At 34.7% G+C, this 16,437-nt stretch overlaps 1 protein-coding gene across 1 annotated transcript; it reads left to right on the top strand.

Annotated features, from left to right (window-relative positions):
* The first annotated feature begins 1,585 nt into the window (after window positions 1-1,585).
* Window positions 1,586-16,359, top strand: LOC147874007 (ankyrin repeat and LEM domain-containing protein 2 homolog). The gene is made up of 8 exons (XM_087348083.1): window positions 1,586-2,082; window positions 3,060-3,212; window positions 4,106-4,326; window positions 5,104-6,218; window positions 7,187-7,357; window positions 10,380-10,536; window positions 10,969-11,100; window positions 12,043-16,359. Exons 1-8 carry the CDS (start codon window positions 1,792-1,794, stop codon window positions 12,230-12,232), a joined length of 2,430 nt encoding a protein of 809 aa, XP_087204209.1. The 5' UTR covers window positions 1,586-1,791; the 3' UTR covers window positions 12,233-16,359.
* Window positions 16,360-16,437: the final 78 nt, after the last annotated feature.

The following is a 16,437-nucleotide window of genomic DNA, read 5'->3' on the forward strand; positions in this document are numbered from 1 at the left end:
AAAGTTGAAAGAATTAAAAGGAAATTTGCTGCTTTATGTCATGCCAGATTTTTTAATGGCCAAAGTGACTATAATTATGAAGACGTTTCAGTTAGGATAAACTTTCCTTCACTGCACCTGCGGAGGAGCCATCTTGATGCTCTCTTTCTCATTAATATATTTAAAGGTAAATTTTGCTGCCCATCAGTTTTGGATTCAGTTTCTTTGTGCGTACCCTCCAGATCCATTAGAGACTACTTCACTTTTCTTTGTTTATCTTAGTCTTAAAGCTAGTTCCTTGTTTAGGTGTGCTTCTGCTGCCAATGCAGTCTGTCAGCGCATCAACATTTTTAACAAGGAGAATATTTTTCTTAGGCATTTTATTTAGCCAATTTCCTTTTCTTTTCTTTTTTTTTACTAAAGTTTCATTTTGTATGTATTATTTATATTTAACTGTTTTTAATTTAATTATTATATACTTAGGCATATTATTCAGCTCATTTGCTTGTTGATTATTTTGTAACAAATTAATGAATTGATATATTATCATTATTATATTGTACATCTATATATTTAGTTTATTGTTTGTTTGTTTTTGTATTGTTATGTTTATTGTTAGTGCTTGGCTGTTATTGGCCTCTTGATGATGTTTCGGTCTTCTCAGCAATAACTGCTATAAACTTAATGAAACTTCACCTTTTTCTGTAACAACCACGAGACCCAGGTATAATAATACATTTTTGCAACTGGTTTATGCAGACAATGAATGAAGATTCACTGACCCACAAGTACTGTTTTTTACTGACAAAGCCTTGTATTTACTTAATTGGACACATGAACACACAAAATAACTGATTCTGGTGCTCAAAATACCCTGGAGTCCTTCATTATATTCTGCTTCAACATCCAGAAGTTGGTGTTTGGTGTGGAATCAGTGTATGGTGAATAATTGTCTCAGTTTTTCTTTTATGGATAGTCTTCACTCAGGAAGTTATGTTAATTAGATTTTGAAAAGGATTTTCCTTAAGTTAACAGAAAAAAAGAAAGTGTATGGTTACTTTTAGCAGGATTCAGTGAAGGTGAACACAACCGATAACTCTGTGTCCACAATAACTGACATGTTTGGTGAAAAATGTATTAATGAAAGTTTATGACCAACTTGTTTCCCAGACCTCACACTGTGTGATTTTTATTTATGGGGTAGCTTGAAAGACAAAGTGCATAAAATAAATCAAAGAAAATATTGAGGACACAATATTCAAGATTTTCCCAGCAAGCAGCAGTGTTTGAACTGGAGTGTGCTTTGCTGTGCATTTTTATTAAAATAAAAGTCAATGTTGTTCTTTGACATTTATCTTGAGATCCAAATGTAAAACAGAGAAGAACATCCATGTTCTTCTTTGATTTCAACTCTTATGGGGATTTACCATTTTTTCTGGGTTCTTTCAACCTTAATTCCACCGGGAACTACAGTAAGATGTGTCACAGTCTTTTATTTATATATTATTTATTTATTTTACGTTAGCTGTAATTTACCCTATAAACTTATAAATCATTATGCTTTGTTCTGCCTGACAGTCTTATTGGTAATATTTATATTATGGTAAAAGTGAATAATCTATTCATTATCAATAATGACATGCAATTATAGAATATCGCTAGCAGAGAATTGTACATAATTGTCAGTTATTATTCATAAGTGATATTTAATCACTATTACTGCACATTTACATGACAGATGATCAAATTTAAATAATTTATTTACTGTTTCTTTGTCTTTTCTGGGTTTAGGAAGGCTCACGGTATAACGCAATGCATGTAGCAGCCAAGGCTTGTGACGCACAAATATGTGATCTAATTCTACAGACAGTGAGCAATGTTGCATTTATTCAGTTGCTGTATGGAGATGATGATGCTGCCAACTGTCAGGACCGAGCTCGTATCTTGTTGGATCTTTACCTGAATACTCCTGATAAGGCCCTCAATGAGACTCCAATACATTTTGCAGTTAAATTAGGAGCTGTTTCAGTTGTAGATGTATTGGTGTCTTATCCACAATGTGATAGACATGTGAGGAATAAATATGGACAAACACCAAGAGATGCAAGTAACATGTATTTTCATTATCATATATACATCACAGTATTCTTCAGGAGTGAGTACTTGGTATAAAATGTTTATGTTATTCTTTGTGCTTCAACTAAGAAGAATGTGATTGGTTGGGAATGTAGTATGATGGGAGAATCAAGAAATATGTACAAAGTTTTGTTTGGGAAACTGTAGGACAAGAGGTCAAGGCATAGGTGGAAGTTGGTCAAAAGTATTATATGAAAAAGTGAGGGCCCATCAAATTCCATGAAATGAGGGAATATTTTGACTATTTGAATGACAGAAATTTTTAAGGAAAAGTCCTCTACCTTCGAGTTAGTTGGTCCAAAATATTTCTCAGTTTGTTAAAAAAGTGATCATATAACCCAGAAATTTAGTTCACACCCAGTGTTATTGATTTTCATAAAAAATTAAATTGATTATATAATAAAGTATTTAGCACATTGACATTTTAAAATATTTTTTGTAATAATTTGTGAAGGCCTTTCTTTTAGAGTTTTACCAAGGATCTCATTTACGTGCTTATAAACCTTTTTTTCTCTACACTTTGCATAAAGTGTTTAGAGATGTCAGTGATGATGAAATTATAAATACTCTACAGTATATGATTCCATTTTAAAGTTTAGAAATTTTATATAATTGAATGTGATGTGACGATAATTATGAATTGTGAATAGATAAGAATCTGTCATGGCTTATGTCAGTTCCATGAAATTGCCTGGAGAGACTCACAAACAGAAAAATGACAATCCAGATAGTCATTAGACTGGTCAAGATTCAAACTAGCTAACCTCGCTAATACAAATGTGGAGTGCTGCCAGAGGACCAGTCTGCTTGCTGAGATGTAGCATTTTACATAGCTGAAACAATTAAAATAATGTGGCTACTTCCTGAAACCCGTTATATGTACATAACGTTATTTCTATCTTACTTACCATACTCATGATTTCTCCTTCTTCTTTTTTTTCCAGGTTATCTGCAGTCGTGTTTCCTCTCCAGATGAAAGTCTAAGGCAAAAACTGTCAAATTTACTGGATGGCATGTTTTATGTTCCTGTACTTAGATCAGAGGATAATTCTGTACAGCCTACTGTTGGTGATCCATTCTCTCCTGCTTGCCCTCTGGTTGGTAATAAATTGTTTTTACACATGTATTCACTATGCAGGGTCCTGTCGAGAAATTTAAATTAGTCAGAGAATTCTCTCATATAAGAGCACGTAGTTGACAAAGTGTCAATTGCAAAGTGAAGCTGAGACAATTCAGGGTGTTCACAGGATGTCTGGAGATTCATTTCTAGCGGGAATGTTGACAGTTACTTCTGTTACCATGTTTAGACCCCACACACTGCTTATTTGATGGATGCTAGGAGGTTTATGTGTTCTGTCTCATGTATTGTGTGTGTACTTCATATGTAACCAAAACTATCAAATATAACAGTTTGTAAAATCTTTTACTTAACGTGAAATGTTTTGTCACAATTTTTTTTTTCGTCATCATATTGCCTCGCACCGAAGAGTACAGTTTAAATGTGTTCCTCTCAAAACACCTTGATTAAAGCTTTTTTGAGTTTTTTTGTAGATGTTCTGTTTTTATGTGCTTAATAGCTGTTTTCCATTATTTAATTGTATCTTGACTTTATTATATTTTGAATGCCTTCTGAATTTATTTCTTGTTATTTTTGTTTGTCTTTGCATTTCAGTTTTCAGTTCTATAGGAAACAATCTAGGGGCTGTGGTCTTTTAGGTAGGGTGATCACCATGCACCACCTACTGTTATCCCCCTGGTCTATTCTTGGTCAAGGAGACTGGACTCCATGAGCTGACAGTGCATATATATCTATACTACACCCACCCAATCACCAATCAAATCAACCTGTCAGTCTCTGGTGTTGGAGGCAGACACAGTCTGTGAAATGCAGAAAATTAACTTCATACAAACATGGCTCATCATCAGAGGAGACGTCATTCTATTAATTTAGTGTTTGTTCTAAAATGTTTCTAAATTGTTTATTCATCAGGTATTAAAATCTGATCCACTTAATGGAAGAATGGAAATCCGGGCTTATGCAGGACCAATGAATCATGAGAAAGCAGTCGTGTTCCGGAAGAAGTGGAAGACTCCTCCTCGGATGCCTCGGACTCCAAACCAGAATGCCTGCAGACAGGCATATAGAGGAAGTCTGAGTTGTCATGCATTTAGACTGCTGGATGTTGAGAAAGGATTAGAAAGAGTTGGCAGGTGGGAGATACGGACGACTTCAAGCTTATGTTTCTTTCACTTTGCTGTAGTGAGACACTGTTTGCCCAAATCTAAGTGGTTCTTGAAGTCAGAGTTTCAAATATAGAAATTATTTTACTCAACAAACAGTTATATTCTTATGTATTATAAGATAACATGCACTATGACCTGAGAAAGGGCAAGAGTATTTGGTGCCCCATATGAACCTTTAGCCTTGCACGTCCCAGTTAACCTCTAAAACCGAATATTGTGCATATGTAATTTCAAATGAAGTTTAGATTATGAAGCAAAATGATATGTTACTGTTACTGAATGTATACATTTTAAAATTTAGAACCTCACGAGACAGGAAAATGCTGACTCCACTACTCACACATCAGCCAATCATAAGTAATATCAAGCATTGTTGATGGTAAATTACAAAGCCATTTATTCTTTCCTTCCATTTTATCTTTCTGTATTTAGATGCGTGTTTTATTCTACTTTATGCTGTTTCTCTGCCTCTTATCATTCATTCAGTTTTGTTGACAGTGTTCCTCAGTTTTTCCATATAAAAATAATTGGATGCAAGAAAATGTTTTTACTATTTTCACATGAAATAATATTAGTATATTTGTTTTGGTAGTAGAATGGTGTCCTGCTCAAAGAGTTTCAGTTAGTAGCTTGATGTTATTGGCCAAAGAAAATTTTGACCATGAAGCATAAGGCAAAGGAAGAAAATATCTGCTTTACTTTGCCCGAAAGTATAATATATTTTGTGCCTGTGATTTCTTACAGGGACCTGGCTCAGGAATTCAGGGTTGGTTGGAATGAATATTGGCCATTTCTTGATACATTTACAAATTTGGCCTCTGAGGATGGGCTTCAGAAACTTGAGGCTTATCTCAAGAACAGATTTCAGGAGGCTGCACAGAAACCATATTCAACCAAGGAGTGTTATGATAGTTCAGAATGTGTAGTGAATGGTTGTGTATCATCTTTAACAGAGTATAGTGAAAATCAGTCAGTTGATGATGAGATTAGTCCAGTGTCAAATCTGTGCCTTGCTTTTAAAGCGTGCAGTCTGTCAGACACCAGTCCAGTTAAACCACTAGTAGAGAATGCGTTTAAGACCAAATCAAATGTGTACAGTCATCGAAAAGTGGATGCAAATGCTGGCATGGAAGGTGAAACTCTGTTGAATCCAGGTCTTAGCCCATTCTTATGTGTAGAAAAATCTTGTTGTGTGTTCGCTAAACGAATGTTTGATGGACTCGCGGTTGTTGGTCGTAGTGTACAGGTTAGTGATTCAGTGCCTGACATGCTTCATCCAGAAATTAGGCATCTGCAAGATCTTGTCAGCAGTTTTAAAGATGACGACAGATTCGTATCTGTCGATTTTAATCTCGTTCACTCTCGAATCGCCGTAATCGTAGCAGCAAAGCTTATTGAGCTTACTAGTGATGAACTGGAATTTGTTGTGTCTGATCTTCAATCTACAGTTTCCCCAATGTCATGTCCTTATTCAGATGAAGAGGATGATGTGAGCATATGTTACCGTGATGCACATGCGTATGCTGAACACCAAAGAAAAACCAATTGTGAACGTAATCAGGTAAAATGTATTGCCGAGTATATTCTTTGCGCCTTAGAAATAGAAGAAAATGATAAAGACACAGACAAAACCAGTGGTGCTAAGAAAGATATCCATGTCCGAACAGAAGAAGAATGTATGAGGATTTGGTCTGATGCTTCACAGTGCTTATGCTTCAGACAAAATCATAATTTTATGAGAAATGCTAGGAAAGGTTGGTCCTTCAAGAGAAATCATTTGCGGTATACATCTGACAAAGCTAACACACAATCTTCATCAGATGGAATTACAAGACGACTTACATTTGTAGAAGATAATGGTGAGTTTTTGACACATGCATATTTGTTACGTTGTTTGCATAAGATATATGTCATGGTGTGTTGGTCTGTAGAATTTAATTTTATTTATTATTTGTAAAAATTACATTAGTTTATGTAACGTACCTTTATTCCACCTTAAAAATGTAGTGATACTCGGGGATTAACAAAGCACTGCAAATAAATATATATCCATCACCATTTTAGTTCCATCTAGTGATAATTCTTCATTATTTGAACCTCTGAACTGAAGGAAGTAAATGCTGAATGTGACTAAAAATTGTTTATGTATGTATTTATTTGTGGTTTATTTAATGATACTGTCAGTATTTCAGATTACTTAGCATCAAGAGATGAGATGAGTAATGAATAATGAATTGAAAGGATATGGAAGAAGGTGGACATGGTCTGATCCCAGAATTTGCAGGGAAGACCTGAGTAAAACCATGAAAAACCTTAGGATAACTAGTCTGCAGGCTAAGATTTGAATCATATGCCCCAAATATGAAGCAGGAGAATTACAGATTTTTTGTTGGAATCAGTTCGTGTGATGTAGGTTGAAGACTTTGACACTCCCAAATGTAACTGAGCGACCTTTGTAACAAATCAAATTTTTATCCATTCACGCCTATACTCGTTGCACATACTGGTCTCTTTCTTGAAAACATAAGTCCATCAAGTGTTAGGGTTTCCAGTGACTGGAGTTTGAAGAATCAATTTGTCCTTGATAAGTTTAGAATGTCTAAAGAGAGATTTTTAGCAGTACCAATATTTTACTTGTGTAGATGGTGCTGTGAATGCTGTAAATACCATTGCATTCTATTCTTCTTCTGTGACACTCAGGGGATTTTAGACAATATAATTACTGTTACAATTCATCTCCTTCCTCATATTCATTATTGTTGATCCTATTAGCATATTGTACATTATAATAAATAATGAAGCTAATTAATTATGTACTTTCCACTAGATTCTGACCAGCAGTGTGATAGTACAAGAATTAGTGAGATGGAAGGTTCCATTCATGAAACACACTGTAATCTGAAAGTGAGCAGCTTTAAAAAGAGACAGACATATAATTCAGAAACTAATAAGTTACATAAAATGACATACATATCATCAGGTGGTGAGTTTTCAGAAGGTAAGATTTCTGATCCGTGTTTTTATGTAGATGTCTTTTTAAAATGGAAATTTATGCTAATATAAGTGCTGGAGACTGAATATTGTATATTACAGCGTTTCTCAACCTGTGGTATGCGAACTAAGTAAGAAAAGCAGAAGATAATATTAACATAAATAAGATTTCCATGAACGAATTTGGTTAGTGGTACATTTAGTGTGTTAAATTAGAATTAGTGGTATGCCAGCGAAAAAGGGTGAGGACCCCTGATTTAGTGGAATACAGGGCTAGTCTAAGTGATGTTCACGATATGAAAGAAATAATACGTTGAATGAAATTCTGATGCACAAAATTGGTACCAATGGAAAGAGAAACTCTCCAAGTTTTGTTTCAGTACATCAGAGGTGTTCAATGCGAGCCCCCTTGGTAACTCGGCACACATCCAACCTGTAGTCGAGTTCCTCCCAGACACGTTGCAGCATATCATGATCGATTGCTGTAATGGCTGGTGGCAAGGTCTGTGGTGAGGGTGGTACGAAGACTATCTTTGATGAACTCCTACAGAAAAAAATCACAGGGCGTCAAGTCCGGTGAATGTGTAAATCCAGGACACAAAAGGCTTCTCTGCCTTCGATGGCAGTAATTTTCTGTCATATCGCCCCTGGCGGCGAACAGTGTTACTATGCGGCCGCGAAGTATACCAACATAAACTTGGAGAGTTTCTCTTTCCATCGGTACCAATTTTGTGCATCTGAATTTCATTAAACGTGAGTAACATGTGTTTCAAATTGGGAACATCATTTAGACTAGCCTTGTATAAAGACCTGAAGGGACTAGTTGTAATTTACAGAATGTAGGGGTTCTGACAAACACGTAAAATCGATCCCCTAAATTTGGGTGGGGAATTAATAATAGAAATCATGCACAGATCAGAAACATGTTCCATTAATTTTTGGTTTCCTCTAAAGCATGAGGCTTTAATTATAGAGAAGATTAATTTCTGTATTTAAATAATGGAAATGTTATAAATCCAGTGCTGTGTTCTATGTTCTAAATTTTATACATTGCAGCCCTGTTACAGATAAGGATTTGAACACATGGACAACCAGGAAAATTATCTCCATCTACAAAATTTATGGCCAGAAAATTCTGGAATTTATTTGGAATTATAGTAGTGCAGTATCCTGAAAATAAAGAATATTTTTCATTTGGCACTGTTGAGTGATAACAAGAAATATTGCAAATATTTAATATAATAATTTCATAAAATTTGCCATGTTTGTTGATGTAATATGAAACTCAGTTTACACCTGTTACTGTCCATACAATTTCAGATATATGTGGTGTGAATATTCTCAGAAAATATGTGGTCCTCATTTTATAATAGTACAGAGAAACTAAGTGTCATTATTTTTCTCCCTGTCTATTGCCATGTGATGTAAAGCATGGATTATCAACCTTTGAAGACCCTGGAATTACATTTATCCTTTCTTATTGACTTAGGGGCTACATATTGTAACTGACAACAATTTTAACTTTCATGTTAGTTTATTGAAAATTGTACTAACACCAACAGTTCCACATATTAAATAATTGTATTTGTAAATTTGTTGATGTTGGTTTTATTAATCACTTAAAATTAGTGAGATTTTATTTTCATATGGCAGTGAGTATGAAGATGCCTGTCTTCTGGGTTGTTGCACCGTGTATAGTCTGGTAGAAGTTTACAGGCGTTTCAGAAGTATTTGCTACCTCCATCATCGCACCTCTGAAATGTTAGTAAACTTCTACCAGACTACATGGAGCAACAACCCAGAAGACAGGAATCTTCACACAGGAAAAATTAATTTATCATGGTACATTATTAAAAAATGTGGGCAGGGCACAGATACCAGGTTGGGAAAACCTGTTGTAGATCATCAAGCGTTAAGAGAATTGATTAAGGGGTATGGTGCTGAAGCAAGAAAGGGCTCCTCCTCTGTGGATTTGGCAGGGGAGGAATAAGGAAGGCAGTGTGCTACATAATTAAATACTGTAACTGGATACAGTTCGAAGCGCAAAGGAACTTCCTTGAAGATGTTAAACTGATGTGTGTTATTCGACAGTTACCTTCATCTGTAAATTTGAAACACCCATGTTTCAGAAGCATGCTCTGCTTCCATCATTAGGTGAAACTGTTAGGTTGTATGTATCAAATCTAAAACTTCTTGACGATGGTGAAGAGTCATTTGAATAAAAAATTTCCTTGGATATTATCCATCGTCTATATTTACTAGACGATGGATAATGTACACTGTTGTGTCAGTTTAATGATGCATCTTCATCAAAAACCTTTAGACTTCTCTTGAATGTATTTCCATGTATTTATGATGATGAGCATGATCTTTTGTATTTGGTAGCCTACATTTTTCATGATATATCATGCTCATAGCGCCTCATACTTCAGAGGCCTGGGTTCATTTCCAGGGCATTGTCACAAAGTAACAGTGAGACATATATTTCTCTGAGTTCTTTGGTATATTCTGGCAATTACCTCTGACCCAGGACTTTACTGGACTCAGAAGTGAAGACATTACACTGTTAACTGGTCAGAATATTTCTTTATTATGTAGCATTGGCTGATGAATGTATTTCTATTACTAGTTTGCAAATTTGAAGTAACTTGTAAGATTTAAGGTTTTCACAGCTGTGAGTATGAAGCTTTCTGCCATCTGGGTTGTTCTGCTGATTTCATACTGCCTCCATCATCAGAGGATGACGGACCACAGTATGACCCCTGAAACGTTGGTTAACATCGACCAGACTACACAGCGCAACAACCCAGAAGACAGAAATCTTCTTGAAGTAACTTATTTGCACACCAACATATTCATTCATGTGTAATTTCAAATGCTGTGTGTTGATAAATTCTGTTTTAATATTAGTTCTTTGTGTGAATTTGGAAGATGATTATAGACCATAGACCATATAATTTTATGAAATGTATAGATGGTAGCCTCTAACAGATCATGTCTTATGCATGTGAGTTTTATTTGTATTCCAGATGATGATGATGAAGAATATTTCACACCACCATCAACACCTGAAAAACTCAGCAGAAATGAAGTACATTCATACTGCGATGATGATGATGATGATGACGACGACAACGACGCTGAAATGTTAACACCAGACGAATGGCCAGATGTTTTTATACAAGGGTAAATACTGAATGTCACATGAAGCAAAGAGTAGAATAATTTGTCTACCCACTACTACTGCTACATTTATTTAACCAAAATGTTGGGGAAAGTTTTTTTGCCAGCTGCATAGAATTCATATTTGCCTGGTCAGCAGTTTGTCGTTCATGAAATCTATATCTGACAGTGAAGTACCCAAACACACTAATTATTACCTTATTTTTGTAGACAGTAAAATTTTAATCACTTAAAGTGGTAATGATTGCAAGAAACTGTGTTTTGTTGTTTCCTCATCTTGTAATTTTCAAACGCCTGTGCTGCCATGTAGTCTTATATGTGGTTAGCAACATTTAGATCTAATGATGAAAAATCTGTAACCACCTTAAAGAGTGCCCAGAATACTAAGTATATGAGCACAAAATAGTCTTATTTAAATATAATTTTTTTTTCTAGTGACTCACCTACCAAGTTGGATGCCACTGTAATGCAGGCATTGGATGGCTTAAATATAGACCCTATAGAATATCCTAACATTTATAGATGGCGACATTTGGTTTTGCTGTACTCTGAAAGTGTGAGAGCCATGTAAGTAATGTGTCTAATGTAAATAAAATTAGTTAGTATTAAATCAAAATTACATTTACGATAATTCCAACTTTTATTTTCTGACCATGGTTCCCAAAAAATTTAACATTCAATTTTTGTATGTACTGCATTTTTCATGGACAATCCATAGTACTCTATGTTGCATGAAGTGTACAAGTTTAATTTGATTTGTTGTCCATTGTTTGAATTTGTATTATCTTTGTACACAATATTAATTAAATTTAAAAAAAGAATTATGAACACGTTCCTAGCCATCCATAGTATTTCATCTGTTTTCACTTTCAAACTAAATAGTAAATATCTTGTTTGGAATGTTCATGTGGAAATGGATTGTTAAATTGTGTAATTATGCTTACAAGGGAATGGTTTTAGCTTTAATAATATTTCTGTTATGTTCCACTTTGAAGTTTCTGATTGTTAAATTGATTTAAGATTTTTCTTGTATTTCGATAAACACAGAAAGTTTCTTAAAAGTCCTTTTTGTCAGAGAAGAGTTTCTCATATGTGCATATGGATAATAAGAAGAAGACATGTATAAAGTGAAGCTTTCATGATAGACTCTCAGGTTACAAGCCATGTCAGATGGCTGAATGGTGAATGAACCATATTTTCTGTCAACATTTTGAGAGAAATCTCTGTTCTCATCCTCAGGGCTCAGATTTGTTACGCAGCAGCCTTGAGGATGAGAGCAGGGGTTGTTTTTGAAACGTTGGCAGAAGATATGGTCTATTCACCATTCAGCCACCTGACGCGGCTTGTAACCCGAGTCTTTCATCAACAAGAAGACATGTTTTTCAAATTTTAAACTAAATGTCTATGGAAAATAAAGTTGAATTACAAAGAAGTGGAAATGGTGGACAGAATTTGTCAATGGACATTAAGAAGGTAAAACATTTTAATTATATGTCTTGTAACTTTCAGATGGTCCAGTCCTCTTCCTTCGAGGCCTAAAGAAAGAACTAGAATGCTTCAGACACCTGTCACAGATTCTTCACAATACCAAATAGGTATGCAGTCTTCCACTCCTCCACAGGCATGGCACAAAATTACAGGATCACATTCACCATTAAGTCATCAGCGGTTGGAAAGAAAAATACTTATGAAATTCTAATAGTCTATATTTTATAATTAGAAATATGTTTATCTATATCAAGATGTAGTAAATTCTGATGTTTGTACTTATAAAGAATGGGATTGTTAAATTTGTATTATCAGATATTAGACCATTTTAATGCAATGGATAGTTTATTATGTAGGAAGCACATATGGGATATTTTCACATGATCTTAAAATTTTATGCAGGTAAGGAATAAAAGACTCTTAAAAGAATAAGAAGAAGAATTGATCAGTAAAGGAAGCCAGCAATAAGAGTATTTCTTTAAAAAATTGCTCAAATAGAGATAATACCAAATGTTCACAAATTAAACTTTAGGCTTCTTGGACGTAGGCCCCAGTGATTCATTCACCTTTTTTGTCTCAGTTTACTGTATAATTTTTCTTGTCATTATATTATTATCAATAATGACCTGCAATTATAGAATATCGCTAGCAGAGAATTGTACATAATTGTCAGTTATTATCAAGTATGAGTTTACTTACAGTTTCTAAAAAAGTACCATTAAAAATATTACGTATTCTGCGTGGGCTTGTAACTGTTTCATTTCCTGCTTGCAGGTGAATATTGCAAGTCAATGCATTATTTAAAGAACCTCTTTCTCTATTTACAAATTTCCACAATACACTAGGAGTGTTATTTGCACTAGTTATAATGTGCTGGATGTAGTTTGCTTTTGCATTTTTTATTACATTATATTCCTTTTTATATATTTCATACTTGTCTCTATGTTCCTGAATCTTACTTTGAATGTAAAGATCATATAATTTTTTTTAATTTTGTTCTTGCTGTAATAACATCATTATTTATCCAAGGATAAGGCTATTCCCCGTGGGTATATCAGAAATTCAAAATTCCCTCACTGGTTTTCGAGTGCCTTACGGTACTACATCTGGAAGAAAGATTTCTTTTACAGACGTTTTAAAAAGAATAACTCTGATTATTTTTATAGTAAATTTTCCTTCTATCGCAAGCTAGTAAAGGCTACAATCAAGTCTGACAGACATATTTGGTTGAAGTCGATTGACGACAATTTAAAGTCGCAACCCAAGCAATTTTGGAAATACATGGCGTCACGTAGAAAAAGAAATTCCACCTGTATTCAGCTTGAGGTTAACGGCACTCATTTGGCTGAACCCCATTCTGTTGCCGATGCATTTGCTAAGCATTTTCAGTCGGTCTACAGTACCTCTTTAGGCGTATCCCCTTCCCCTGTGGAGTCCTCTGACTTCTTGTCTTTAGCCCCTTTCTCCGAATTGGACATTTGTAAAGCAATTCGTCGTCTGAGACCTTCCAAATCTGTCGGACTTGATGACATTCCTAGCTTTGTTATAAAGGTTTGTTCGGAGATCTTTGTTCCTGTTCTCAAGCACATCTTCAATATAAGTTTAACGCAGAATTATTTCCCTATTTTATGGAAACAGGCAGCAGTAGTTCCTGTTTTTAAAAAAAGGTAACTCTGCCACTGTTAGTAACTACCTACCCATTTCTATACTTAATACTTTTTCCAAATTATTTGAACTTGTTATTTATGATCATATCTCACATTACATAAAGTGTAAATTAAATCCTTGTCAGCATGGTTTTACTAAATCTAAATCTACAGTTACTAATCTCGTAACCTATCTTGATTTTATTAATCCAATAGTTGGCTCCCAGGGTCAAGCTGATACTGTTTATTTTGATCTTAGCAGTGCATTTGATCTTGTCCCTCATAATCTATTACTCAACAAGCTCAGTGCTTTTGGACTCTCTGATGGTTATGTACACTGGTTTCGTAGTTACTTAACCAACAGACAGTCCCAGGTTCGCGTTTCTGGAACTCTTTCGTCTCCTTTTGTGGTCCTCTCTGGTGTTCCACAGGGATCTGTTTTGGGTCCTCTACTTTTCAACTTGTTTATTGATGACATATGCCAAGTAATTAATCATTCTAAATGCCTTCTTTTCGCTGATGATATCAAAATTTTTCGTGCCATTAAATCTCCCGACTGCAATGAACTTCAAACTGACATTGACTCGGTACAAGGTTGGTGCACATGAAACTCAATATTAGTAAAACTACAGTAATTTCCTTCTCCAGGAAAACCACTACTTTTATCTTTGATTACAAACTTTTTCAGTCCTCCATAACACGTACCGACACTATTAAAGACCTGGGAATATTTTTTGACTCCAAGCTCCAATTTCACAACCATGTTGACCACATATTTTCACATTGTATTAAGTTGCTGGGTCTTGTTCGCACATTAACCTTTTCATTCTCTTCTCTCGATTGCCTGTATATGTTATATGTAACCTTAGTTAGATCCAAGCTCGAGTACGCCTCGGTCGTTTGGAATTCTATTACGATTACTGATGCCAACAAACTGGAACGTATCCAGCAGAAGTTTGCAGCCCTTTGCTACTATCGTTTCCTCCCCCAAGTGCATTACAGCTATGCTGATGCTTTAGAGTATTTAAAACTCCATACCCTGCGTAAGAGAAGGCATTGCAGTGATGCACTGTTCCTTGCGCAGGTTTACCGCGGTTTTAAACACTGTCCTTCCCTTCTGGAAGCTGTCGGTCTCCGCATCCCTGCTCGGAATCTGAGAGATTTTTCATGTTCAGTGTTAGCCCTTTGATCAAAAACAGTCCTTCTGCTAGATGCGCATCAGCTGCTAATGTTGTCTGCAGGGATTTGGACATATTCGAGACGAAAATTGTCACACTTCTTCACATTCTATAATAGTATAATTTACTTAATTGATTTAAATTATTTTTACAAATATCCTAATATATTTAGTTGCAATTTTCTTGTGTATTTATGTCCTCCGTAACAATGTATAATATATACTGCTTGTTTTATCTTTTATGCTTTTATTGTGTTTATGCGCTCATCTTTGTGCTGTATCTGTAATTGGCCATCTGGCTGTTGATACAGCACACAAATAATAAAGAATTGAATTGAATTGACTTGAATTGAACATTTAAAGCACTTACAATATTTCTTCTAACTTTTGGACAGGCTATATTAAAATAATAGTTAAAAATACTAGAGAAAGAATCCCATTTTTTCTCTACATCATTATTCCAGAACACTTCAGTCCAAGTTTCATTTTGTATTAAAGAGCAAAGGCCTAGTACATTGGCTTCTGATACATTCCTGCCCTCTCTATAGCATCTGATTTGTTGTGGTATAGTCATATTAATAGTTATACATTGAGCATAGTGATGTGAAAGTAGGCTGTTTATTACATCAGTTGAATAGCAGTGTGAAGGCATGTTAGTAATGATTTGGTCTAAAATTGTTGCCGTACTTTCAGTTACTTGAGTGGGTATATTTATTGTCATAGTCAGATTAAACGCATTTATAACATCTAGTAACTGTTTGTGGTCACACCCATCTTCTTGAGTATTTATGTTAAAATCACCTACTATTATAATATAACAATCTCTCTGTACTAATTGCTCAAGAATACCTGTTAACTGTATGAAAAATTCATGTAATACACCACTTGGTGATCGATATAATGCAATAATTTTTTTTGACGTAAATACGTCTATAAGGAAGGGTCATTCGGCAAAAAAGTGTAACGAAAAGGTGCAACAATGGAGCCATCTTGATGCTCTCCTTCTCATTAATATATTTAAGGATAAAATTTGCTGCCCATCCGTTTTGGATTCAGTTTCTCTGCGCGTGCCCTCCAGATGCACGTTTTTTTGTTTATCGTAGTCTTAAAGCTAGTTCCTTGTTTAGGTGCGCTTCTGCTGCGAATGCAGTCTGTCAGCGCATCAACATTTTTAGCAAGGAGAATATTTTTCTTAGGCATTTTATTTAGCCAATTTCCTTTTCTTTCCGTTTTTTTTTTTTTTTTTTTTACTAAAGTTTCATTTGGATGTATTATTTATATTTAACTGTTTTTAATTTGATTATTATATACTTAGGCATATTATTCAGCTCATTTGCTTGTTGATTATTTTGTAACAAATTAATGAATTGATATATTATCATTATTATATTGTACATCTATATATTTATTTTATTGTTTGTTTGTTTTTGTATTGTTATGTTTATTGTTAGTGCTTGGCTGTTATTGGCCTCTTTTGGATGTTGCCAAGCACTCTAATAAATGAAATGAATTGAATTATTATTATTATTATTATTATATACCAACAAACCCATACAGCATTAAAACCAAAGACCAAAAATGCTGCTCACTGCT

Source organism: Zootermopsis nevadensis, unplaced genomic scaffold, assembly GCF_977971745.1.
Source record: "Zootermopsis nevadensis isolate Lab colony 2312 unplaced genomic scaffold, Znev_1.0 Znev_ptg000012l, whole genome shotgun sequence".
Taxonomy (NCBI): domain Eukaryota; kingdom Metazoa; phylum Arthropoda; class Insecta; order Blattodea; family Termopsidae; genus Zootermopsis; species Zootermopsis nevadensis.

Coding starts and splice junctions, on each gene's coding strand:
- LOC147874007 (XM_087348083.1), top strand. CDS start 1,792: ATGCATGTAGCAGCCAAGGCTTGTGACGCACAAATATGTGATCTAATT. Junction 3,213..4,105: donor TCTCTCCTGCTTGCCCTCTG/GTTGGTAATAAA, acceptor TTTATTCATCAG/GTATTAAAATCTGATCCACT. Junction 4,327..5,103: donor GGATTAGAAAGAGTTGGCAG/GTGGGAGATACG, acceptor GATTTCTTACAG/GGACCTGGCTCAGGAATTCA.